The sequence below is a fragment of the Balearica regulorum genome, chromosome 16 (assembly GCF_011004875.1).
Source record: "Balearica regulorum gibbericeps isolate bBalReg1 chromosome 16, bBalReg1.pri, whole genome shotgun sequence".
Classification (NCBI taxonomy): Eukaryota; Metazoa; Chordata; class Aves; order Gruiformes; family Gruidae; genus Balearica; species Balearica regulorum.
Window position 1 is genome coordinate 2,511,794 of NC_046199.1, and position 27,118 is coordinate 2,538,911.

At 44.2% G+C, this 27,118-nt stretch overlaps 1 protein-coding gene and 1 long non-coding RNA gene across 2 annotated transcripts; one reads left to right on the top strand and one right to left on the bottom strand.

Annotated features, from left to right (window-relative positions):
- On the bottom strand, positions 1-26,388 carry CHMP4B (charged multivesicular body protein 4B). Its single transcript, XM_075768250.1, has 5 exons — positions 26,026-26,388; positions 5,287-5,464; positions 4,421-4,535; positions 3,745-3,871; positions 1-816 (listed from the first exon to the last, which is right to left on the bottom strand). Exons 1-5 carry the CDS (start codon positions 26,219-26,221, stop codon positions 749-751), a joined length of 684 nt encoding a protein of 227 aa, XP_075624365.1. The 5' UTR covers positions 26,222-26,388; the 3' UTR covers positions 1-748.
- On the top strand, positions 2,347-2,670 carry LOC142604079 (uncharacterized). The gene is made up of 2 exons (XR_012837973.1): positions 2,347-2,474; positions 2,521-2,670. It is a non-coding gene; the product is annotated as an uncharacterized LOC142604079 (long non-coding RNA).
- Positions 26,389-27,118: the final 730 nt, after the last annotated feature.

Sequence of the window (27,118 nt, forward strand, 5' to 3'; positions counted from 1 at the left end):
TGAAAATTAATCAAGATATTTAATACAGTGCAATCCATAGTAGTTTCTTAATTAAAATAATTGTGTGCATGTATCTGAATGGGTTATCAATTATCACAAAAAAGCAATAAACATTGTAGTGCTATGTAGAAAAATGTACAACTGAAATTTAAATCTTCCCTACTTCCAAGATAGCATTTGTCAATTGCAAATCATTCTCACCAATTAAAATGGGAATAGTGACTACATCGTTGCGGTGACAAACACAAGGCTGGCCACACATCAGTCGAGGGATATAAATATAACTTGCAAAGAACTAAAAACCTAAAGCATTCTTGCACCTAAACACAATAAGAAGCCGATGGTGGCTCACGACTCTTCCTGGTTTTAAATGCCTTACAAGACTTCTAGACACACTAAAACTGACTTAAAATTACAGAGTGTTTTTCAGCTTATTTCAATTCAATATGGCCCAAACTTTTGAAGATGAAGATCCAGCAGTGGCAGCAGCACAGTCCAAAAGCTGAATGCTTGATTTTGCAAATACCTTTTTACAGAAATTCAACCGCATAAACTGCAGGCAATTCCCCCTGCTCCCCTTTCTTTCCTTTGTGCAGACCATGCTATGCAAAAAAACAGCAATGCAGTTCCCACTGTTTTGAGTTAAAATTAAAGATAAAGACATTTTGCTTATGCTTTCTCCTCAACACAACACATTTGCACCCAGAATAGGAAATCAAAGTCTTTTTCCAGCCAGTTACTGCTGTGGTTACATGGTTCCTGCCCAAGCTTCCAGCTCTTTCATGTCATCATCCTCTTCTTCCTCTTTCTTCTTGGCTGCAAAATATTAAAAGAAAACAAATGAGTGGGAATCTTGACAGAACCCTGCCTCGATTCTTTGCAGGAGAGAAGCCTCTGGGCCGCTGACCTAACCAATAAATGAAGCACCAAATACCAGCAGAGAAAAACAAATACACAGGACCTTTTTGAAGTAAAGGGTGCCTTCTGAAAGAGCCAGACTGGGCTGAACTTCCTGATATTACCACTTTAAGTGGAAAGAGACAACAGCTCACACAGGAAGAATGAATGCAAACATGCATGAAGGTTAAGACATGCACACCAGCGGTGTGTATCGTTTCCCATAATCACCAAGCCTCCACGCAGAAGACCCCCTGTTTTCGGCTTCTTGTCCAACACCTCCAGTATTACAGTCTCTCTTCTACAAAAAGAACACATTCCTTATTCCATCATTAAGTCCTCAAAGTGCCACAAATGAGGCTACTGCGTTTTCATCTAGCTAGGTACAGGATTTGGAGACCTCTAACTCCTGTGTCAGTTCAAGCTCTTCAAGTGCTCCTCCTCTCCCCTCCAGCTCACTAGTAGCTGGTTGGAACTGAACGTTAAGCAGCAGTCTACGTGCTGCCCTGCTGTCATCTGTGGTCCTTCCAGGGGAGCAAACGCTGCTGTTTATCATGACATGACAAGTGCAGTTTCTGGAGATGAAAACCATTAACTCAGCGAAAAGGCTTTAACCCAGAAACAGCTGCAATAATTTTGGAAAATAGCAAAAAAAGATGTCATTTCCTCAGATGGTGTTTTTGTGTCAAAAGGGAAAAAAAAAAAGTCAAATAATTCATACTCAAAATGGTTTGTGTCATTCCAAATGAAACATTTACATAAGAGAAAACTGAGTCAACTTTAAGCCAAACTCAAGACCTATCATTTGTACAAGTATGGAATTTGTTTTCCTAAATTAAGCTCTTCCGGTCTCCGTTAAACAAAAACAGCTTTAGCCTGAATTTCTTCTGACATCAATTTAGCTGACAGGCAATGGCAAAAAAATTTCTCATTCAGACTGATTAAGTCAAAATCCAGACAGCTCCTGAGAACTGGAAAAGCCAGAAAGCTCACACTCATTTTCCATTCAATGAATAAAAAGGAGGTAATAAGAGTCAGCTCTACCGCAGCAGACACATTACTTATTTCCAAAAGACGTATTAAGTATGTACCTGCGTTGTTAGGTAAAGTAGTCCCTTTGAAAGTCCAACTCACGATTACCAGAAGTAAACTTTTAATCCCAGTGTGTATTAAGTCAATTTTAAGTGAAAGACAATTTAGGTTAAAAAAACCAAACAACCCACAACCAAAACCCACACAAAATCTCCACCCACCATCACCCCAGCATACCAAGGTTTTGACCTTGGAGGCAGTTTTATTTAAGTAAAAAGTAGCATGCCATTTAAATACATCAATGGAATTCTAATTTCCATCCAAAACCAGCTTAGCATAAATCGTATAAAACACTAAGTTGTATACTCATAGTTTTTACTACAAAAAACATTCGTTATTTTTATTATTTTAGGAAGTAGTATGTCTACGTAAGTCTTATGCTGTTTAGTTATTTAAATATGTGCACAATTACAATGCCTCTTACTCATGCCCAGTCACTTCTACCTGATACAATGCAAAAAGTATATTTGGGTTTAAGTCAGTGTGTTTTAATGTCCACACCCAAAGAACAAACCTCACTAAACCAGCTAGCAAATAAAAAGGTAATGCAGATGTTTGTTTAAACTATTTCTCCCACTGCTGGATTTGAATCTAGATAAAGTCTCAGATTTAAGATATTCTATTATCACTCGCTCCCCTCCCATCAACACTTGTCAGCAATTCCACCTAGTAAAACAAAACTAGAAAAAACACAAAACCAATTACATCAAAATAAAAGAACTATAATGTACAAGGAGCAAACTTCATAGCATGCCACCTAAAGCAGAACCTCGTTGCTTGGTAGTGTCTGCTGCTCCCCAGGTCCTTTTAAGCCTGGAGAGGCAGCAAGATATTTATAGATACACTGACCCATTGGGACAATATTCATTCTCTGGTTTTTTTGGACTTTTTTCCCCCCTAAGTAAGCACATGAAATAGAGCTGCAAAGTCTACAACTTATTCATAATACATTAAGGCAGATTCAGCAAACTAGACTAGTAAAGGTTCGCATCCCGTTAATGCATGCCAGAGGTATTCCAACTCAACTATATTTCACGAGGTATCATTTCTAGTTCATAGAAGAGTGATCAGTTCAGATTTAACAGCAGCTTTGAAGCATCTGTGTAAATACGAACACTTCTTGCCTGTTCTCCATGTAAAATCATCACACTAACTAGAATTTTCTAGATATATATGTTCTCTAAGACTGGGATGACCCTAAGTTTGGTGCTGTCTGGTGTGAGTACCTGCAAACCTTGGAGGCAGCAAGAGCTGTCCCCAAAGAGGGGAGTCTGAGGTGAGTTCCTCCCGAAAGCCAGAAAAGCAGGGATCAAATTAAAACACAAAGCAGCAGCAAGAAAGCACGGTTCAATGTGAGTATCTGAACCAGTCTGGGACTAATTCCAAGAGCTAATTTAGTCTCCATTCCCCCTTGTCAAGATTCATTCCCTGCTGGGCCAGCAGCAAGTGGTAGAAGGCTTCCTTTCTCCACATCCCCATACTACCCTGAGTGTCATCCATGCTGTAGATAAACTGGTAGCACTAGAATAGCTGAAAGCTTTTCCTGTGATAATAGCTATTAATTTTCGTGGTTCTTATGAAAGGCAGGCTACCCCCACGGAAAAACGGTAGTAGATGTAATTTGTGATTCATGAAGCAATATCAAGAAAACGTCTGCGTTGCCTGCAGCTACATCTCTGAAATCCGAGGAGCTTGCAGTTAAAACAGCATACTTTCTAACAACCCAAGATGTTTCTGGTAAAGGTCCATACATACCTGGCTTTGATGGTATTGATATTGAGGGCACATTTGGTAGTGGTACTGTCTCGGGACCACTTATTTCCAGCAAGTTTTTGTCTAGTTCTTCTTGTTCTAGTTCCTCTAGTTCTGCCATGAGTTCATCCTAGATTTTTAAAGGAGGAAGAAAAAAAAAAAAGTCATATTTATTATTAAGTAGATTTAGCTGGTCATATTATTACGGAAAATAACTTAAACACGTAAGATAAGAGCAAACTGAGGAGATGAAGAGTCTGAATCTCCATGTGAATTCCTGTACATGGTCTCTTGGAAGGTGAGGAGGGTGGGGAAAGCAATGAAGAGAAGAAATCTAAGTCCAAACATTTTCAGATTAGCAATCCAGAGCATTCTCAGCATAAAGTCAGGGTTCCAACTGCTGTATGCACTGGTAGGAACAGCTAGTAACAAGTTCTAGGAGAGATTTTATATCCTAGTACTACACCTAGACACATGCAATATGCAGATCTTAAAAGAAAGATCTCGTATGAGTCACTATCCCTGAAGGTATTTAAAAGATGTGTAGACATGGCACTTAGTGACGTGGTTTAGTTGTGGACTTGGTGGCATTAGGTTAACGGTTGGACTCGATGATCTTAAGGGTCTTGTCCAACCTAAATGATTCTATGATATAAACAGAAGCAAATTTAAAGCATACCTCATCAAATTCTTCCCCAAATCCTACTGGTTTTGAGATGGCTGTTGAAATCTCATCTGCCAGCTCTTGCTGTTCTGCAATGTCCTGCATTAATTCATCTACTTTATCAATATCCCTGTAAAGGAAAGGAAAGAACTCAATATAATCACTTTCCCAATCAGCGCTTAAGACTGCATTTATTGGGTTTTGTAGAAATGCCACACCACGGTGACATTTTACAAGGTCCTTTCCCAAAACACACTTTGCATGCAAGTCTGAATTTTATCCCCCCCAGTCTCAACAAAATTATGCATCTATTTTTCACTTTTCTCTAAAAGCTCAGCTCACAGCCATTATATAGACAGACTTCATAGAAGAGGCTTTGTTCTGCATTACTGGTATTAATAACAATTTGCTCTGTTCCCTGATCCAGCATTATTACATTACATCTGGAATATTTTCTTTTGGAGCAAGTACAACATTCCCATAATGCAGTTTACCCTTAATTACTGCTACATACACAAACTCAACTGCACAGAAAGAAGTTTAAGTCTCCCCTTGAGGCTTAAAATTCTTGCTGCTACTAGGTGGATCTGTAACTGGTGCACCCTCCCATTTGCTTTAGACTACACTGGTGCTAGCCTTCTGTTGGGCAAAGGCAGCAGCTTTGTGCCGTATAAAATGGTGTCAAACAGAGAAAGCATTGATACTTGCATATTTTGTTCAATATGAAAATACATCTAGTATTTTAGTTTAAGTTATAGCCCTTTAAAAGAAGGCTTTGCTACTCAAGCTCTACCTTTAGTTATGAAACACCTGGCATTTAGCAGATCAAACAAGTGACAAACTAAAGGTCCTACGGAAAGATGCAGAAGGGAGTAACTTACATGTTGTCATGAGCAGCTTTCATAGCTTTAGCAGCATAACCCATATTCTTAAGCACTTCAGTGTTAGTATTGGCATTCTCAAGGGCTTCCCTCTGAAATTCAATTGTTGATAACGTGCCATCTATCTGTGCAAGCTGCTTCTCGTACCTCTTCTTACGCTTCAGGGCCTGAAGAGCAGCTGAACAACAAAGAGAAGAGTGGGATTTGTGAGATTTATGTCCCAAACAGCCATTCACATTTTGTACCAAATGCCACTCAGTACAGAGCAACGTTTAACACCTCCTATTGTTTGTCATCTACTTTTCTTCCTAAACTGAGTTGCCTAGCCCTTTTGTTTGCCTCCTCCAACAAAATTATTTAAAAATGGCCAGATGCCTGCTGTCCATCCCTTGCCACGTGAAGGATGCAAGCAAGAAGCAACTCAGGGATCGGTAGTCCAGTCACTCGTAACACACCACAAACCAGAGACTATGCTACAACCAGCAGGCTTCAACATGCGAGGTGATTCCCTTAAAAACATCTTCGTTCACCATCACCCCCAACACATCAGGGCACAGTTGTTGGTGTAGCACCTGCTGGGAGGAGAAACTTGTTCAAATACAAAGACAAATGTTTCTTCAGCTTTGTACTTAATGTTTTGAAATACACATTTGTACATATAGAGAAATATCTATACATAAACTTTGTGCCTGTTTCATATTACTCTTACTACAAGGTACTGTCCGCACAACAGCCTCTACTGATAGACATGAGAAGAGAGATGCCATTGCTTAAATTGGTTTGAGCAATTTGCTGTTCATAAGCACTTCTCCAATGCCTGCTCGTTGCAAGAGGAGCCCAGCCACGACAGCATCAACCCAGAGGTCCACACCCACAGGGAGCGTGGGAGGACTGGTCCAACTCGCTGCACAGCCGGGCTTCTCCAGCTCCTTCTGCAAGGCTCCGCTCCACCCCACCCACACAGGTATGCATTCAACGGGGGAACACAGTCAACAGCTAGCTCTTCCCGAGACACCCGGACACACAACGGACTGCTGCACAGTGAGCACAAACTAAATTTATATAAAATCTTGCCTGTATGTAACTAAAAGTTTGGTAGGAGCTGCAGTGGGGACAAGACCTACCAAGCACTGAGCGCTGCCTGCTGACAAACAAACACCCAGTATCGCATGGAGTAAGACATGAGTACAGCTTCCCTTCACGGTATTTCTGCCTCCCCTCTTGATATGAGCAGACTTTGCTGTGTGAGTGTCTTGGTCATGTAACACACCCGTATACTTCAAAAACTCAGCTCAGACACAAGCTGCTGTCCTAACAGCCTTGTTCTCGATTTCTGAGCTCGGCCATGTGCACGCTGCACTTCTTCAGTGCTCTAATCTCTGACTCATAGCAGGAAACAGTTAACATGATACAGGATCAGCCCTGCTAAAAATCAATGCCCTGGACCTCCCAACAGATCAGTCAGTGCACCAGGAACGGTGGCACATAAAGGCTTTAAATCTTTAAGATGTTATTTCAAACCTTTGTGTCCTTGTTTACGATTCCACAGAAGACTGGGGGGGGATGATGTGGCAGACAAGGAGTAGGAAATCCCATCAGCAGACAGCTTCCCTTATCTCCCCTACTAGAGAGATGACAACTTTGTGACAGGATGAGTACATTCCTGCAACAAACGCAAAATAGCTCCTCTCATAAAAGTGGATTAAGCCTGCAGACACCCTGCGTATTTTGTCAGATCCCATCTTGAGAAGCTTGACAGTCCTTCAAGGTAACGTCCTGGCATCCAGAAGCCCTACATATACCTTCAGTTCTACAATTGGTTAGGAATATGCTGCATTTGATTACTTTCAAATTACACTAATGTATTCGAGAATAGAAAAGTACTTTGTGAAGTTAGAGCTAAGCTTGTCGAACACACAAAGTAGCACAGGCTGATTTAGAAGTGATCAAAACCATAAAAGCACAGGTCACCTCGACTGTTCCAACACAAGCCAAAGACCCAAACCAAGACCCTGCACTGATTTTTCACTCCAACAACCAGTGAATCACCCCGCTATTTTGGGGCCAGTCCAACATCCTTTTGCATCGACAGCAGCTTTTCGCTTGACAGGAATGGGAACAGGACCAGGTTTTCATGTAACACAAAGGACAATGTTTGCTCTGCAGAATCAAGCACAACACAAATATCACCTGAAATATTCCAGCTTTATGCCAGATCATAAAGCGATGAGCAACATGACTGGTACATTTTGTCTGGTTAATTTTGTGCTAACGGTTTAATTAAGGATCTATGAAGTTACCTTACTCGGAAAGATAAAATAGTTAATAGACTGTGTTTATATATAACGACAGATGCTGGGAAAGTGTCAGACAGCGATAGGACATTCTTTATTGAGGATTTTGTGCATCACAGAGAACTACTGGCAAAACCAGAGATTTTATAACCATTACACAAACCCAAGGAAAGTACTACAATTTACGTACGGTTCTCCACTATAGCTTTCTCTGACAATAGCTATGGTTTAGCTACATTTCATGCTTGTGGATTTTTTTAAAACAAGCTGCTCAAACGCCAAACATTGCAAGGATCATTGCAAGAGATCTTGTGATGAGCAGCGTTTATCAGGACTGTTGGGTAACCCTACCCCTCCTGTTCCCACGCATGCCAGTTCAGTGCACCAGAACCGTGCTCCCCAGCCTTCACTGTTTTGTAAATCCTTTCCTTAATTTCTCACTTGTCTGTATGCATCAAGGCTCTTGCTCTTACACGGCACACGATCTTCTAGCTTGCAGACCTGAACAGGGATCCCCCCACAAGACCTGGAAGACGCACACATCTCCCCCCGGGTGCAGGCTGCAGCTCTGCCACCTGCCCAGTTGCTGCCGAACCTCCTCAAGCTCCTGCTGTCTCAGCAAAGCACCGACCACGCTCAGATCTGCTACAGTCGGAAACCTGGCACCAGACCCCTCCCTAGAACAGAAATATAACCATGCTCGTTTTAAAACTTGCCTTTAAAGTGAAAACTTAAAATGGATTTGTGGTATTTTGTAGGAACGTTTCCAAATTCTTCAGACCAAGTGTGGCTAAGGAAGACGTTTATATTTTCCCCTTTCCTCCGTAAGGCCAATGCAAGGACAAAGCTTCCCGTGGCCACAGTGCCCACTTGTACCTACCTAGTAGGTACAGACTAGTAGAAATGCCTGTTTCAGTAGCCTAAAAGGAGCACAGACCAATACACAGCCCCAGCAACAAACACAGGGTCGTGCATAAAGCTTCTGTGCCTGGACAGTTCAGCATAAATATTTAACACAGGCCAATTAACATCAAAGTGATAACTGAGTTTCTGCAACAAAGAAAATCTTAAACAAGAAACTGAAATTTCTTGCAGCTAGAAGCACTGAGGAATGTAACACAAGGTATTCAGTGCCTCAAATCAGATGATCACAACTTGCTGCAATTTATTTTCGTGTGTGTTTCCTTGCCTAAGTATCTTTTAATGTAAAGTATTTGCTTATAAGATTTTATTAAGCTGAAAAATAAGAAAATACCAAGTTAATTTACGTCACTCACATTCATTTCACCCTGCAAGTTTTGGCAATTGATTTCCCATATTCCTCCCCCCTACCCCAGGAAAAGGATTTGAACTTTACATTCAGGATTCTCCTTGTTGGAATCAGCAGCGGAGCCCTTGCACAGTGCTCCTTTCACGGATGCTCCCAGCCATCCAGACACAAACGCAACTCGGAGCACGACGCTCTGTACCATGTTCCCGCCTGCCTGCCCTCTACAGAGGGTGATGGAGGCTGCTAGGGTCTGGTGCAGACCTTTCTAATCAGTATCCATCTCTGCCACAAAACCAGATAATTTCTCTGCATCTAATTTTATAAAAAGGTTAATAAAAATGCATTTTATTTCAAGAGAAATATTAAAATCATGTTTGTCTGTTTAAGACCATTACAGTTAAGTTGCTGTTCCCAACTTAAGTCCTCTATCAGGACTGATTTTCCAATTTTCAGATATTTCTGGAGGAGCACACCACATCAATACCCATGTCTCAGAGCTCAGAAGGAATTTCTAGAGTAAGGGTCCATTTGGAGGCAAAAATGAGAGCCAACTCGCTCCAACCTCTGCACAGGGGCAGAGGGACTTACCCAACCATGCACAGGCAAGGGGAAGAGCTTCAAACTCCTGCCTGAAATGCAGAACCAGCAACAGTCATTGCTAGCACAAATAATGGGTCTGCAAATTTTACATATGTTGCTATAATATTTTATAGAGCAGTGCTATCTGATGGACGTGTACATCCGAGAGGGTGTTTCTACTTCATCTCCACTCTATTTAGGTGTGCATTTCTGAAAAGTGATAAGCAGTTGTGCTGCTTTTTTCCTGCAAAAGTCTTTACTATCTGCATAAATGCCTACTGAAATCTTATGTACTGCCAGAGTAATACATTTTTATTTTCATTGAAGTCAAAGCTATAAATACTTAACCTGAAGGGAATGACATTGGCTCTTTTTCTTAAAAAAAAAAAAAAATAATCAGTTTCCAGAACTTGACATAAATATGAAAAAGAGACAGTAGCCTAGAAATACATCCTTTAGCATTATGCACATCCAAGAAATGTATGTGCATTTGAAGTCAACATGTAACACAACCCATCTCTGCTCTTCACAAAGACTGCTATCACATTAGGTAGCCATGGAAGAGGCAGGCCTCGGGACCCACACCCCTAATTATGACTTTACTGCTTCCAAGATAGTAAGTACATAGGCAAGCAATGTCATTTAATACCCAGCCTTAACTGCTGTTGAACTGCTTCAGCAGGACCTGTAACCATATATTAAGTTTAAAGCATTTATTCTCTAACATAGCCAGACAGACGTCACTCACAACCCAGAATCTGTTGCTGGAGTGATCACCAGCACGTTTTTCTAGAAATGGCTAATATAAAAGTTTTCCAACAGTGTGATAATTTCCTTATCTTAGAGTAAAATGCTATACGAGATTACAAGATCACTGGACTAGACTCTCACAGCAGCTTCTGCAAAGTGCCTGATATTCCTAAAATCCCAGCCTGGTTTGGGCTGGAAGGGACCTCCCAGCCCATCCAGTCCCACCCCTGCCATGGGCAGGGACACCCTCCACTAGCCCAGGTTGCCCAAAGCCCCATCCAACCTGGCCTTGACCACTGCCAGGCAGTGGCAGCATTTCAGAGGCTCAAAACAACTAAGAGCCGATGCTTGTTCTCACCATGTTGTGGCTGTGTATTTCTTACAGAAATAGCTGCCTTTATACATAATAAAGCACAGAAAGATCCTTACTACGATCTCTATGTGTTGCTAATTACTTAAGCACAGCTTGTAAGTCCGGTGCATTGCAGACAGTGAGTACGGAGCAAGGCGCAGCTCTCGCAGGATCGCTTGGCACGGTGTTACTCTTGCACAGAGCTGAAGGAAACCCTCTGTATAAAACCCCCCCCAGCTCCTAGGCACCAACTTGCAACAAAGGACACCAGAACAGGTACAGGGAAACAACAGGCAGTGTCCCTGACCAGCACTCCGGGTCCTGTGAGCAGCCTCCCCTCGGTGAGAAGTGACTTTCCACTGAAGTCGCTCAATAACACCAGAAGTTTCTCCTCCCAGAGCATCCCGCCTTTGGGTGGGGGTTCACTTACTCTTGAAATATCTCTATTACACATAAAAACAGTAGTACCAGTTCAAATCACTGGCTGGTTTAGGAGGAGATTTTTGTCCTGGGCCACCCCCTCCCTTTTTTCTCCACACTCTTTTTTTTTTTTTTTAGCTCAAACGTCCCATAGGTTGCACATGAGGAAGAGACAGTAGCTGCTAAACCATTTTACAAGAACAAACTGACAGATTACCCTCCTGACCTGCTAAACAGCCACAGACCAGAAAAAGCGATGCGAGAAAACTGTTGGTAGACTTAGAATTTACTATTAAAAAAAAAAAGTTTAACATTTAAGATACCCTTCACTTAATGAATCAATGCAGACCCAATGACAGGAAAAATATTTGATCATTACATGGGAAGTTCGCTTTCACAAGACGACAGCAAGAACCTGCCAATAAACACTCAGTATTTTAGACAACCTTTACAACCTGTACCTTATCCTTAACAGATGCAGTGGGTGTTTTAACTTGTAAGTCCAATGTGCACGATGAATTACATGCACTTAAAATATCCTCTAAAAAAAGCAACAGCAGATAACAAAACTTAAGTTGCACTTTATTTGAATTTTAGTAAAGTTTTCAGCAGAATACATAAAATATGCACTAGGGAAAAAGCAGTTTTGTATATATGCTATTACAATTAAATTAAAGGTAATACATTTAAAACTAAGTGGGTGTCTCCCGTCATCCATTAGGAGACGGTGAGCAGACTCAAAATGATCTTCTCCATATGACATTTTGATATATTCATTGTCTTTATTATCAGCTATGACTGCGATGTTGGAGCCAATTTTTATTCATAAAGATTTTACCACAGAACTCTGACCAGTAAAAATTGATAGAAATAGTTTATGACCTCTTTGCCGTTGGCAAAGTAATATAAAATGTCTCAGTGTTAATAAGCATCAGCTTCTAATCTCTGCAGTACCTTTTTACACAGAAATTCTCACCAGAAAACATCAGCTTCCAGAAAGGAGGGCAAGTCCAGTAAAACAGCAGCTGAGTCAAAAGCCGTTAGATCTGGACTGTCTGCTTCAATTACTTGAAGGTAAAAACATGTATAAGAGTACATTTAAAGAAAATTTTACAGCATTTTTAAGAACTCAAACTTTTTAATGCATGAAAAGCTATTCCTTCCTCTTTTTTTTTTTTGGTGGTGGTGGGGTGTGTGTTTGTTGTCAAATTTTTTATTTGAATTTTTTTTTATTTACTTACAGTCTTCAATTGATGAACTGCAGAATACTATTTTTAATTTCCTATTGATTTGAATTTCTGTGAGAGCACCCTGCTAGAAACTCCAGCAGAAGTTTTATACTTACCGTTTGACCACAGTGAATAACAAGAAGCCAAGGGTTTCATTATTATGCCTACCACGGCAGCACCCCGCCCTCCAACACAACTGATAAGCAGAAACTCGTGTTATGGTTTTATATAAGAAAATTATTATTATTAACAGAGCTGTTGTAAGTCTTAACATTTTCCTTGCAATATTTACAGCAGTTTGTTAGCGAAATAAGAAAAACGTTCACTGCGATAAGTTAGCAGGATAATGAAAATACAATTTTACTACGTAGTGCCGCATTCAGAGTGGAAAAATTGACTATGAACATGTCAGTGATCTCATTAAAAATCAACAGCTCTCCTGCAAATAAGTACTGCTTATACACTTGTAGGACAAGTAGTGTTAATGGGTTATTTATGCATACAGCAATTCTATTGAATTAATGCTTTTAGATATCATTAGTAGAAAAGTATAGATTAGTAGATAAAAAGCAAGGAAGAACTCAAGGCCTTTTTTTCTACATACTTGCAACTCCAAGTTTTGCTAGCAAAAACACGTCTCAACTCGAGAGGAGCAGGAGAACCAGTTACTTCAAAGAGCACTGGGAAAAACTAGGAACATAATTCAAGAGTTTCACTGAATTCCAAGCCACACTTATATCAAGGTCCACGTGTTTGTGAACCCAGGGAATTTGTCTTGACTGGGGGCTCATGACACACATGGTTTCTGCCTATCCAACTCCTGCCTCTGCAAAAATCAGCTAAAAATCACACTGATACCTAAATTAGAAAGGCTTCTCATCCAGAGGAAGATACATGGGTTAATAGCTCTGATTACTCCAATTGAGGGGAAAAAAATAACTTAATCTCCCATCTAATTCTTACATTCTCTCTGGCAAACAAGAAAAGCAATGGCAGCAGCAGAGATACCACTGCAGGAGGACATCAGCTGTATTAATATGGGATGAAAAAGTTCCACAGTAGCCTCAAAAATAGTGTACACCACGTCAGCCACGCCAAAACAAACAGTGCAAGATAGCTGCAGAGGAGCTTCCCAGGAGGGGGTCTCATGGCCCCTCAAGCAGAGAGCCCAGACACTAGAGATGATTGAGATAATCAGTTTAATAGTGGGTGACTGTCTTGCACATTATATTGTGTTTCCATCCATAAGTTGCTCAACAGAAAGAAGAGTCATTATTTTTGCTGTTTCTGAAAATACCATGGCATCTTCCTGGCGCTTGCCTCAGCAGCAAATTTAATCACGAATAACATCCTCAACGTCCTTGAAATAGGACAAACAAGAGGCACCAGTAGGTATAAGAAGTAATCCGCTGCCTTGCCTGCAGTGGAGTCCTAGAGCAGAATAGCTTAATCTTAGGCAGCAACTGCTCATGTCTCATTCTATTGAGAATTAGCAAACTGCCTACAATATCTCAAAAAAAATTCCTAAGAAGCAAAAAGGTAATTTAAAGCAATTCACAAATAGTCTCCAATGCTACAAGCAGATAAAAAGGTACATATAAATCCCACTAGTTTTACCAAACTTCTTTCACACCATTGAATTTAGCCATGAAAAAATATCTTTCTGAGGGATTTGCTAGCTCAAGAAACTGTTAACCAGCAGAAGAGTGTTCGTGAAGGTTCAAACCAAGCCCAGTGTAAAAGCATCCAGGGAATATCTTGCCACAACAGACCGGCAGCACGCACCAAGGAAGGCTCGTACCAGATGAGGTGAGCCTTACAAGATGCACACGCTGGTGTCTCTTACAACCACACACTGGTTTGGGTTGGAAGGGACCTCCCAGCCCATCCAGTCCCACCCCTGCCATGGGCAGGGACACCCTCCACTAGCCCAGGTTGCCCAAAGCCCCATCCAACCTGGCCTTGAACACTGCCAGGGAGCCAGGGGCAGCCACAGCTTCTCTGGGCAACCTGTGCTGGTGCCTCACCACCCTCTTAATTCTCTATTCACGCTCTTAGAGGTCGGATCTTTTCAGGGTGTTTTGAAAACCTTTCAGGGTATTTCCAAAACCACGTAACTACTCTAGATAAAACAGCTAGAGAGCACCCTTGTCCTGCAAGCCTCTGCCAGAGCAGTTTTGTTTTGCTGCTGTCTCCTGTTCTGGAAATACTTCCTACCCCTCCTGTACTCTAGCAGGGCCTTGCCCACATCCTGCACATTAGTGATATTTCTCTACATGAAAAGAAACGTCAAGACTTTCAGAGACAGTAACATACAGGCTTCCTATAAGGGACTGAAGAGGAAGAAAGAAAGCATGGCTGCTAAGCGGATACATAAGCATATTCCTAACTTGTTGCCCATTAAATACCCAACTACACTGAGCCAAGTTGATGGCACCGCACGAAATGTCAGAGGTCCGAAAAGTCACGTTTGACTTTAAGCATTGTGGTGTGACAGTGGTTGGGAGAGGTAGCCAAGCATGGTTAAAAATAAATTCACATCAACTCTAAGGCTCATACAGTGCAAAGGAGCATGATTTCCTTTCCCATGAGGATCACCTTCTGAGATCTAGGATGTCTTAGAGGATATATACAGGTCTAAAAGTCACTTTATGCTGAACGTCTGAAGTCATTATCACACATTTCCCCTCGTGCCAGGGCCTCATGTCTCCAGCATGGCCACCAGAGAGCAGCTCCCAAGTGCTTGTGGCAGCCCCCTGTGCTTTTAGCAGGGAATCGTGAGCACAGTTCAGTCTTGGTCCTCCGCTTATCCTTCTGTATCTGTCTACTAAACTTCTAATAAAGTTCCCAAACCCTATACTCAAAGGCAGGCAACCATTCCCAGCTCAGAGATGAAGCAATGGATTAAAACTACCCCAATAAAGCATCCAAACCCAGACAAAGAATACAAGAAAGTTTCTGTCCTATCTGTATTTAAAACACAAGATTACAACTTCCTCTTAAGCAAAGCAGTGCCAGAACATTTAGTCTACTGTGCAAGCGATTAAACTAAACTATAAACACTCCTGGTCTAAAAAAAAAAAAAAAAAAAAAAAAAAAAAAAATTAAAAAAATCTATGAATACAAAGGCAAAAAAAAAAAGATAAAGAAGCATCCTGTACAGCAGCAATCAGAGCTTTGATACATGCAATACCCAAACAATACACTAACCACTACCTTCACGCTGCTCAATGCTCTGATCAGCATCGACTCGACCTTTGCACCCGCAATTGTTGATGTTGTTCCACATCCCATAGCCAAGACGCACGGCAGATGTACTTGAAGCATAACGTACTTCCTTGTCACGCTCCCTTATTAGAAATTAGTCACAAGCAGTCATTTTCATACAGACCGCAGAAAGGGTGTTTCCGAAGGTCAGAATCCATGATTACAGTGCTATTTATTACTGACACAGCAAGTAACTCGCTCAGGCTGAAAGTTTCAGATGGAAACATACTGCACTTGTGATGTAGAACCGGCAAGCCTCCTCCTGGCCTGGCCTGCTTCAGGCAACAGTGGTGGACAGTCCAGAAAGCAAGCAAGCCTTCAGCCTTCAAAGTTGATTCCCCTGCCCCTTGAACATCAAGACAGTGATCCTCTGGTCAATAATCCTCTGTAAAATAATCTCTAGGTGAGTCTGGGGCAGTTTTGTCCAAAAAAAGGCAAAAAAATGCCAATTACAGTGACATCTGAAGCCCAAATAAGAAAATCAGGAAAGAGAGATCCCAATTACAAAGAAGTAGCCAATGGTTTGTTCCACCCAGGAGCTAGAACGAGCCTAAGAAACGCCAGACCAGCCAAGATCATCTAGACATCAAACCGTTATATTAAATCTGATCCACCCTCTGGAAGCAAAGCAAATACCGTATTTCCCAATTTTCAGTGTTTCACTTCTTGTGGTCCTGCATGTCACTGGATAATGGCAGGGGACTGCAAGGCATCTCCAAAGCTCATCTAGCCAAAATACATTTCTTCTTTCCAAATAAAACTTGCTATTTTCTAAGGTTGCTGGGGGAAGTTATCCTGCCTTATCCTTTAAAACTGCCCAGTAACTTTGCTGCTAAAAATCTGTCCCTTATTTCACATTAGAATTTTCTAAGTATATAAAAGGAGGTAATTATTCAGAATTCAACAAATGTTTAAACTTTTAGGGTGAGAAAAGTATGTTTCTTAAGGACTCTATGGGATTCTCACACCCCGCAAATGCTCTTTATGGGTTTTTGTCTTTATTTTGTGATTGCTGAAGATACCTTTTTAAAGGGAGTTCCAGTGAAAAACTATAATCTTCCTGTGAATCCCTGCCAGAAATGCATCAGGTAGAGGTTCAGCTCCACAAGAACAGAAGTAGCTCTCCTTAAGTATCTCAAAATGTTCTTTTCTCACAGGGAAAAAAACCCAAACATGCAAATTCCCTATGCTTAACTATTTTTGTGATTAAGTCACAAAAAACTCAGAAGATCCTACCCTTAAGTGGCCCATTTCAAGACCTTCTCTTTCTGGGGAAAGAAAGAATTGGCTGCCTGGGTAATCCATCATGCATCTTACAGCTTTGGGCAATTATTATTAGAATGTTGCCAAGTCTAAGAATTTAGTTGAGGCTGTCATAATATTTAGCATTTCTCTTAACATCTCATCTGGTGAATTTATGCTATTTTGAGATGTGAAAATTTAAACTTTTTTCATGAAAGCTCAGACTCCAACACTAACAACTAAGGGGAAAAAGTTGAAAACCCAAACCTTTAGCAGCCCAGAAGTTATAAAGCAAATAAAACAAGCCATATTTATTAAAAAAAAAAAAAAGTTTGTACTTCTCGAATCACCCCCTCAACACTTAACTGGCAACACTGCAGTTAGCCTTGAGGCCAGAACCAAATTGCATTTTTTAATGGCAATGCCAGACTCCAAGCCAGTGATCAGCTCCAGGAGCCAGTTTAGCAGTAAGCATTGTTACTGCTGCCCTCACATCACAAATTGATGGTGCTGCCACGGAAGCACCTACCAGAAGAGCCTTTCTACCACTCCGTCTTCTCCCAGGACGTTGCACGTGCTGAGCCCACCACAGTGATGCTGTCAAGACATTTTATTAAGGTACCTTCAGGGGAGATGTAACGACTGTGCACAGTTCCTAGTTAGCCTGCTATGAAGTTTGCTTTCTATCAACTTGGTTTATTTCACAACTAACAAAAATCACCTGCAAATTTCTGAAAAATCATTGGCTGATGTTCCTGTCACCCTGGCATTTATGTTTCTTTTCAGTTCCACTATATCAGAACCACCTCTGTGCAGTCACCTGGAAGTAAACACGACATCCTTAAGCCTGAGTAAGCTTCTGCCAAGCCATGAAGAGCAATACAATCTGGGTATCTGGAACACTTAACACACCACCACAGTAGTGAAACAGCCAGCATGGCTGATGACAGCCTGATCAGAAAAAGGAACTCCAAAAAGACAGGTTTTACAGTGAAAAACGTTGCAAGTCTTTGCATGCATGGAGTAACCCGCAATAAGTATCCAAATGACCGCAAGATGCAGCTACATGGCCAAATTCACTAACGGGCACTATCAGGTTAACCTCAAGGGGTTTGTGCCAGCAGGATGGTGACCACGTTATCAAGTCTCTTGGTTTACCTTGTGCCTAAACCAACTCTTGAGTCAACACATCAGACCTACTGGATGAGGGACTAGAGGACAGAGACCTGTTAATCTTGTATTCTGTTTTGAAGCAATTGCTGTCTGGAAAGTAGCTGCAGTGGAAGGTGGTACTATCTGGTTATTGCTCCAGGTATGATCCTGCAAGTGGGTTAGCACAGTCCAGGATGGACCATCAGTTGTACCGACACACTTGCTGACTCGGTTCCCTTTATCTGGGGAAGGGTAAGGAGCTGGGGAAGCAGCTGACTGCAGAGGCATAGGTTGGTGCAGAAGCTCAGAAATGGGAAGGGAGCAGTCATGAAGGTCTGTACTGAGCTCAGCCCTTGCCTGCTGCACACAGGGATCACCATGCACGTCCCAGTGGGTGCAAGAGAGATGGCTACCCTGGTTATTTGGACAACGTCAAACTTCCATCGTTCGCTGCCAATCAGTTGAGAGTTGCAAGACAAGAGCTGTCTGTATAATTACCCTATACTTGTATTAGCCCCTTTAAAAATGGGTAGTGGCAAGGCTTCATTGAAACAATGAACCCGGAGGAAGCCATAGCAGACCTTTTCCAACTGGGCTTCCAACTGCAAGAAAATTACGGGCAGAACTATTAGTGCCTTTGCCCCAGCCAGGTACTGAGCTTCACAGAGGGGAAACCTCTGCTCTCCCGTGTTACCCACCAGCAGGTCACTGTGGCTATTTCACTGCCCTCAGTACTGGCCACAAGGAAGGTCTACAGTGCCCCCACATTCCTCACCTGCAACCTGGCCCCATCCTTGGGAGCAGACTTGCCTGCATCTGCCAACATCTTCAGTAACTATAACACTGCTTCTGCTTAAAGACTCAACCAGGATGATGACAAGCAGAACTTGTGAGCTACGTGCTGCGGCACTGGGTTGTCTGAGGAAAAGGCAAAGGTCTATCAGCATCTGATGGGTGGCCTATTTAGGATTCTCCAACTGCATCCTTTTTGTTTCAGGCACGTTGTGCCGGGAGTTCATTTGCTGGACGCCTGGCTACAAACTTCACAAAAGCACATTAAAGCATGCAAGCTGCTCCAACTTTTAGTTTTCCAAAAATCATCCTTTTTTAAGTGGTCTGAGTAAACAGCAAGAATTTACTTCACACCCCACCACCTCCCACACACACACTCTTTCAGAGCCTTGCTCGCTGCAGAAGGTCAGGCCACATCCTCCCCACTCATACCACTTCCCATGCAAAGTCTCTCGAACAAGCAGCAAGTACTGCCCCAAAAAACAGAAAGGGAATGTTAAAAACTTTGGGGTTGTTGGTTTGCTTTTTTTTTTTTTTTTTTCCAAAAAAGATGGAGATTTCACAGGCAAGAGCAAAAAAGCTGCCAAAATCATCACAGTGGTCTTTTCCCAGCTAGGCTCAGTGAGTACCAGCAGCCAGTGCAGCCCCAGCCTGCCACTGCTCCCAGCAGGTACGAGCACCCGGGAGCAATGCGGAGCACGGCGTGCAGGCAGGAGCCCCGCTACGTGCGGGCAGGAGAGGCTGGGCTACCAGAAAAGGAGACAGAGAGGCACATGGGCGTGCACACCTGAGGTACGCCTTTTGCAAGGACGTCCGCTCAGTCCAGTGGTACGGGCAACATGGTCTGCGTGAGCACTACAAGAGTTTAGAGGTGGTGGTACCCTCCTAATGTAGGTCATTCATGAATGCCAAAGAGCAATGGCTAAACAGTTTGGGCAACCAAAAGAAAAAAAAAATCCTTTTCCTGGACAGCACTGGCTGCAGACTCCTCTTGATGTGACACTGTCCCTCCCTTCACCGTGTTTAATTTATCTCCTGCTCAGCAATGAACCATGGCCACATCCTTCACCATCACTTCAGGCCTAGAAGCACCAAGATTTGCCACGTAAGGAGTAGCGACCGCTTTTAATTCCAGGCCCCAATACAGCACTTTCTTACGCTGACCTGTCTGCCGAGCAGCGCTGTAGATTGCACCATGGACCATAGCTGAGCGCACAGCACCTGGCCATCCCCAGCGTCCCAGGAGGTCCAGCTGGGATCCTGTTGCATGGACCAGATGATGTTCAAGTATGAGCACATGGTTCTTACCAGAATCCAGACAGAACAGGCTCCACGTCCTCTAATCAAAGGCAAAACTGAGTGTAAACCTTGGCAGCAGGGAATATTCCCACCTCCCACCAGGTGGGAAGCTTCAGCTGTGCTGCTCAAGGAGAAGAAAGTGTCTGAGACAGCCACCGCGCACGGCCAAAGGGCAAGAACGGACTGACAGAGAGGCCTGAGGGACACAAGCACAAAGACTCACAACATCCTGGTCCAGACAAACATTGCACAACTCAGCACAAATTCTGCTAGTGGGAAACAACCTGGCAGTTTTCTGAACAAGACTGAGAAAGCAGAAGAGGGTTAAACCAAATTAGTAATTTGCATCACCTGCAAATTACAGTTTTGAACTAGCACTAGGAGCCCTTTAAGCAGGATTCAGTAACTAGGGCTCGAGCTTAATGAGGTAATAGAATCCAAACATCAAATACATTTGAGGAGAAAAAGTAATAAAACCAGTGTCAGTGTCTGCAAACATGCCAGGTTTTCCTTCTGCACAGCTTGACAGACAAACAGGCACAGAGGAAGGATGTATTGCATCAAATAGAGTTACCAAAATGCCTCTGGCAGAACCACAGTGATTTTTGTTTTTTAAAAGGTGTTTGTGAATCCCCTCATCCCTCCCAAATTGCTCTATACTACAGCAATCGGCCTCAAAAATCCTTTGTTAAATATAGGTAGGGTAGAATTGCAAACTAAAAGCATCCTTTTGGTTTTAAACACCTATTTAAAAAGACTAATTACAACACTTTTTCCAAGTTAATGCTCAACTCATGCCAGCACTGCTATCAGTACCCTTGCACTGACGCAGTGGTATACAGTTAAGCACCTGGAACTCAAAGATGTATTTTACATACACTGTGACTTAAAATGCAGAAAAGGCAGACTGAAGTACTACAAGAAGGACTGGATGGTGTTTGGTGTAGGACTCCTGCTTTCCCTACATCAGCATTTTATGATTCATGGAAACGAAAACAGGTTCACATTATTTGGTTCTGGGAGCAGAGATCACTTCTCTTGCCAAATGTCAAGCAGGACCTTAAAAACACGTTCACAAGCAACGCATTAATGTCCAAGACCTTACATACATGGTCACAGGTCATCCAAGTCTTTGCTCGTACCCAAGCCTGAGGTTGCAGCTTTCTCCTCCTTGAATTACAGATCATTGCAACATTTTTGAACCACTCAAACTTCTCAATAAAAATGTCCATGCCATCATGCAGCCGTGCTTCCATTTTCTAATTAACAACCAGCTAGCCCCCTTGCTGGGAAAGCACACGTCACCCTCAGATTTTATCACCCTCAGATTTTATCACTAGTAATACCTCTAAGCTGTCCAAGCAGAGGACTGTTGCCAGGCGAGGCAGAATTGCCCTCCTCGTTCCAGTCGCATTCCTGACTCTCTCCTGCCAGCTCTAGCGTTTCTGCGAGTAAGTGTGGAAAACAACTTTTTTTTTTTTTTTTCTTTCTTTTTTAAGAGTTAGGTTTTGGCTGGATCAGCAAACTAATCCAACTCATGCACTGCCCACACAAATGCTAACACCAGCACAAGAGGACAGGCAGCACAAGGTTCTACCGCTTCTGGCAGCCACATCACTCGAGACCACGGGTGCCAGTTCCACAGCCACGCCACCAGCGGTACATCTCAGCCAGGTTACGGAGCTGCTGCTGAAAGGGGCAGGTCTGTCTCCTCTCCAGTGCCAGACACAATAATCCTCCAGCAACAGGCAAATCAGTTCAGCAGACTGATGTAACAGATAGTGGATGGTAAACAGTTAATTTTCCATCAGATCAGCCAGCTGATCTGACCTAGCTGTGGCAGCGCTGTGATCTATTGTGAGCCAGAGGTGGGCATAAAATCACTCATTTTGGCTTCAGCCTACACCCAACTTTCTTGTTTGTTGGGTTTTTTTTATGTGTGGGGTGGAGCATAGGAGTGTTCTCTTTCCAGGAAAAGCCTGAATTATACAGCAGGAACCTCAGCAGTGGTTTTACATCCATTTTGTATACTCAGTCACTAGTGCTGAAAAAATTATTTACAGCGAAAGAGAAACTTTGACATCAGAGAAGAAAAGCCACTAGCTAACAGAAATTAGAGTTGATAGAAAAATCCATGAAATGTCAGACTCCTGCTAAAGCCTGAATATATTTACTGCATATTAGCTCGACGTTAGCTTTTCACCCATTCCAGTATTTGGGGAGCTAGTGTTCATTACTGAAAGGATAAAATCTAGTGGCAGGCAGGAACATAACTGCATTGATTCACCCTAGATCTAAACTCTAGAGTGGACGACTTACAAAAGCAGCACCCTAGCAGAGCGTCAGGTTTCTCTCCCTACTGTAATTTTCACACTGAGACATAACTAGAGCTTTGAGTTTCCATCGGAAACAGACTGTGGAGTCGTTATACCCAAGATCAAGAAATTAACCCGTTGCTTCTTTGTGTGTGCATGCTATTTCTCTGGCAGCTTGGCTTTGTGCAACCGGGTAACAGCCACAAGGAAAGGAATAAAACTGGAGCAGCAGCGATTAACATCAGCCTGAGCTATCCTGAAACCAAATACTGAGCACCAGACCTTCATAACCCTTGGCAAGATCTAGCAGTTTGGTTTGTTTCATGAAGTTAAATACCCCAGATTTGATGAAACAACGCCATATTGACAAACTGGAGCGGAATAAAAGGATGCTGCAGCACAGTACTTCCATCAAGCTCAGAGCTGTGCACTTCTTTTGTTAAAGCAAAATTTATTTTCAGGACAGATGTAAAATCCAGTAAGATACTAGCTGACTGGTGTTCAAACTACGCTGTACTACTGTAACTGCCATTAACTTCACTGAGAGGAATAAGTCCACTACTCATGAGCAAGAGCAAAAGTGCTGAAGAGCTTCTGGATGGGGAAAAAAAAAAAAAGAAAAACAACAGAACACATGCTGTTTGCAAAAGAATAGGCTGAACATCTCCATAAGGTAACACAAAACACAAGGATAACCCACTTTCTTCCCAGAAGATGGAATATTAACTTGCATCTTTTCAAGAAACCCTTCTAAAGACAATTGATCTTCTCCTCAGCAGTTTTTCATCCCATGGACAAAAAAATGACATGCACATTAAAGACACAACTGCTGGTCTCCCTCACACGCTGTAGAAGCGGCACAGGTGCCTTCGCACCAACCGAACGCTTGAAGGCTGTTGCCCTCTCCCTCCCCCAAGGCCTATTTTGAAATTGTGGACTAATGAAAAGGAATTAGTAAAGTGAAAGAAAAAAAAAATTCTACATATGAAAATGACTCTAGTTCCTTCAGAAGGCATGGTGATCACAAAATTGCCGCATCTGTGCGGCCAGAAAAGCATAGAAAGACCCTGAATAAAGGAACTTTTATTAAAAGTTGAAAGCCTCCCATGCTAAGAAACAACACAGACTGAGGATAGTTATACCAGATAGTTAACTTCAAAATTTCATGAGAAGTTGTCTGGTTATACAGCCTAGATATCCTAGATGCAGATTATGACAAATACACATGTAAAATAAGTTCATAAATTAGTAAAAACCTCCACGTGCCCGGGGCAGGCACAAGAACCAGAAGGCCTATAAGTTTCTGCGCTTTCGTTAGACTCCAGAAGTGCTGCAGGAATTAGTCAATGAGCCTTTAGAAACCCCGCTCACTTGGCACCCGAACAATCACCCAGTGTGCTGGAGAGCAGAGAACGTTTCCTTTTGTTACCCCAAGTGTGCCAGACGCCCATCTTTCCTCTGAGAAAACAAAAATATCATTCCGGGTTTTCCAAGGGTGGCTTTAAGCTTTCAGGTAAGCTCCCTGCCCCGCTGCTGCAGAGACGTATATTCTTCCGCCGGCTTTACCACAGCAGCTTCCATTAATGTCAGCACAACTGTCCAGCTGAGCTTTACACATATGCACCATCCACAGTACTCTTCTCTCTAAATAGCAGCGATATACAGAAATCCCCAGAGTAAAATGCTTAAGTCTCGCAGAACTAAGCTTAAGGATTCTTAAAGCTGTATTTTTTAAGAGTTGATCCAACAGTTTAAAAGAAAAAAAAATCCCTAGTTAATTAGCTTTTGCTCAGTTTTACTTAAAACATCCAACTATATCGAAGTATTTCCATTAAAAAGACACACTTTCACATATAAAACCAACATTCTTTTGTTTTCACTTAAATTATGGATTTTAGTGACTTTGCATCAAAACTACGTAATTTTTAGATTATAAAACAGCCTGAAGTCAGAGGGGGTAAAATCCAAACAGCAGCATATAAAAAAAAGCAGTTTGTTTGCGCTCAGCTGATGGCTGACATCTTGCACCCAGAATAAAGGAGTCTGTCCTGAGGGGAACTTACTTCCCAGCAAGCTAGCAGATAACCAGCTGTCTTTCCTAGCAGCCCAGTAATAAAAGTTGGCCTCTCAGTTTCAGAAGTCCTCTGGAAGAAAGAGTGTTTGTTTTCCACCAGAAAACCATCCCTAGCCCTTCTCCTTTTCAAGCTCCTTAATTACTCGCCAGGATCCCGTCCTTCTGCGAGACCTCCATTAGTCTGACCCAGAACTCCGCTACTGAATGGGCAGGTTTTTCTCCTTCCTCCACCTCCGAAGAAATTTAATCCCTCTGCTACCCAAAGCGCTCCAGAGCACACTGACGGGCTGCATGCAGGGAGAGAGATGGTGTTACGGCAGAGAAAGACAAAGCCCTGAACGACCAGCAGCAGAAAGAGAAGTTTAGAAGTTAAATAGGACCAGCGTAAGACAGAGGATGCAGAAACTGCAGAAGGGGAAGGCTAGAAAGGAATGTATTTTAGTTCTCCTTTTAAGTTCATTACTGAACTAGGCCAAAAAACTGCACAAGAAACTCAAGACTTCTTAAAACTCTTGCGTAAGTTTGATTTAGAAACTAGCTTAGTAAGCCTGAAGTCAGGCTCTGCTGAGGTCCTTCAGAAGACACCAGAGGCAGCAAGTGAGGCCTCTGCCCCGCTGCCGACAAACCCAGCACGCACTCAGGAGCTTGCTCCGTTCGCACTGTCACTCAAATGTGGTGCAAAGGGAGAAGGCCTGATACAGCACGCTGTTCTGAAGTTTGAAAGGAGGCTTAAAATGCTGACTAAAGTAGTGCTTAAAAGGAGAAACTGTTATCACTAATTACTGTAAATTAACCCTTGCTACTTGGCCAACAGTTGTGCGTTAGCAGCTCTCGGTGCCACAGAGCTGCACCTCCTGCTTCAAACCCTACCGTTCTGCTGTAACCCAGCACAAAACAGGCAACTTCAACGCAAAAATCTAAATACGCTTCCCTGAAAATGCCGCTTTTAATGACTGTTGTAAAACAAGCAAGAAGCTCATCAGAGCACCAAAACACGTAAGCTGACAGACCGTTACTGCGTATCAAGCACTGCTTGCAAATGCACGGCTAGACCTCCCCAAGAAGGCCGACTTCCACCTGGTGAACACCAATTTCTAACACCCGTTTATAAGCCACCTACAACTTTAGGATATCCTGACAACGATAAAAATTTACTTAACTAAATCCTCAAATGAAGCAGGGTTTCGGTAAAGAATTTTGTTTGTTAGAAGAAAAAACTACACCACAGTAAAGCAAGGCCTCGTTCCACGCTGGCGCACTGAATTTCCAGCAACACCCCGGCTTCTGCATTGCACTATTTTCCCAATCTCTCCCCAAAGCGATGCACACACCGAACAGAAAGCGAACTTCGCACTCAAGAGCCCAGCAACAGCGTGACATCGCTATCACGCGGGAGTGACGCGGCACCCACGTCAGACAGCTCCACGAGATAAAGGCTGCCCTTCCCGGGTGGGGGACAGCCTGCTCCGGCATAAACCTCGCTGGGGAAGGGCAGCAGGCCCTGGAGAGGGGGCTGCCGCTATAAAACAAAGGCAGTAAGCTACAAAATACAGCTACACGTACATGTCTGTGCTATACACACAGCACAACCAGCAACCCAACGGGCCGCCCCGGCCCTCCCCACTCCCGGGCAGCCGGGCCCGGCCGACCTGTTGCCGGGGAAAGGGGCGGCCCGGCCCAGCCTCGCCCGGCCCGGCCGCTCACCGCGCTTGTTCTTGGTGCCGTGCTTGCGGGCGGCCGCCAGCTCCTGCTCGATCTTCTTCTCCAGGAACTCCTGCTTCTTGCTGAGCATCTCCTCCGTGTCGCGGAGCCGCTGGATCGCCTCCTGCGGGGACGGGCCCTTCCCGGCGCCCTTCCCGCCGGCGCCCGTCCCGAACAGCTTCCCCAGGAGCCCCGACATGGCTGCGCCGGGCCGGGCCGGGCCGCCGAGGCTGCGGTGTGAGGCGAGGGCGGCGAGGACGGCCGTAGAGCACCGGTACCCGCTCTCCTCACTCCGTGCCCCCTTCACAGACAGACAGACAGACAGACAGACCGACCGCCCGCCCGCCCGCACACCCCAGGCCGCCGCTGCTCGCAGGACTCCCCGCACCCCGCCCGCCTCAGCCCGCCGCCCCGCCTCGCCTCCGCCCGCCGCCCCCGCGCCGCATACGGCTCCCAGCGTGCCCCGCGGCGCCGCGCCGGGCCGGCGGGCAGTGGCCGCTCGCGAGGGCTGCTGGGAGATGTAGTCGCGGCCGGAGCGAGGCGCCGGGCACGACGGGAAGGGCCGTCTCCCGAGAACGTGGAAGCGGCGTCGTGGGGAGCGCTGACGTCAGAGGTTCGGTGACGTCAGCGGGACGGTGGTTCGGGGAGAGGGAGGAGGCGGCGCCATGGCAGGCCCGTGCCGTGCCGTCCCTCAGCGCCGCGGCTGGGCTCCCTCCGGCCCGAGCGGTGCGAAGGCGGCGGCTGGGGGAGGACACGGGAGGCCCCCCCCGCCCCTGCGGGAAGGCGCCGCCCTGGGCCGCGGCCTGCTGGGCCCGGGCTGGGCCGGGGGAGGAGCCGCCGCCTCTGCCTCCCCCACCGGCCTTCCCAGGGGTTCCGCCCGGGACGGGCTCCGGGCCCACGGGGGCAGCGAGCCGCGTGTGCTGGGTCTGGCGGGGAAACGCGGAAGGAGCGCGAATGGCTGGGGAAGGCGGAGCTGCAGGGCCGGGACAAGGCTCAGGCAGGCGGCAGGGCACGCAGGGCCGGAGGAGGTGAACCTGGCAGCTTTGCCCTCCGGCCATCGCGCCGCCGGGGCCCGGAACGGAGCCGGGAACGAGCC

What these genes read in the sequence shown, in the direction of transcription:
- CHMP4B (XM_075768250.1), bottom strand. Translation starts at nt 26,221, where the DNA reads ATGTCGGGGCTCCTGGGGAAGCTGTTCGGGACGGGCGCCGGCGGGAAG. An exon ending in CGGCACCAAGAACAAGCGCG is followed by an intron (nt 5,465 to 26,025) that starts GTGAGCGGCCGG and finishes TTTGTTGTTCAG; the next exon opens with CTGCTCTTCAGGCCCTGAAG. An exon ending in ATCAATACCATCAAAGCCAG is followed by an intron (nt 817 to 3,744) that starts GTATGTATGGAC and finishes AATATTTTGCAG; the next exon opens with CCAAGAAGAAAGAGGAAGAA.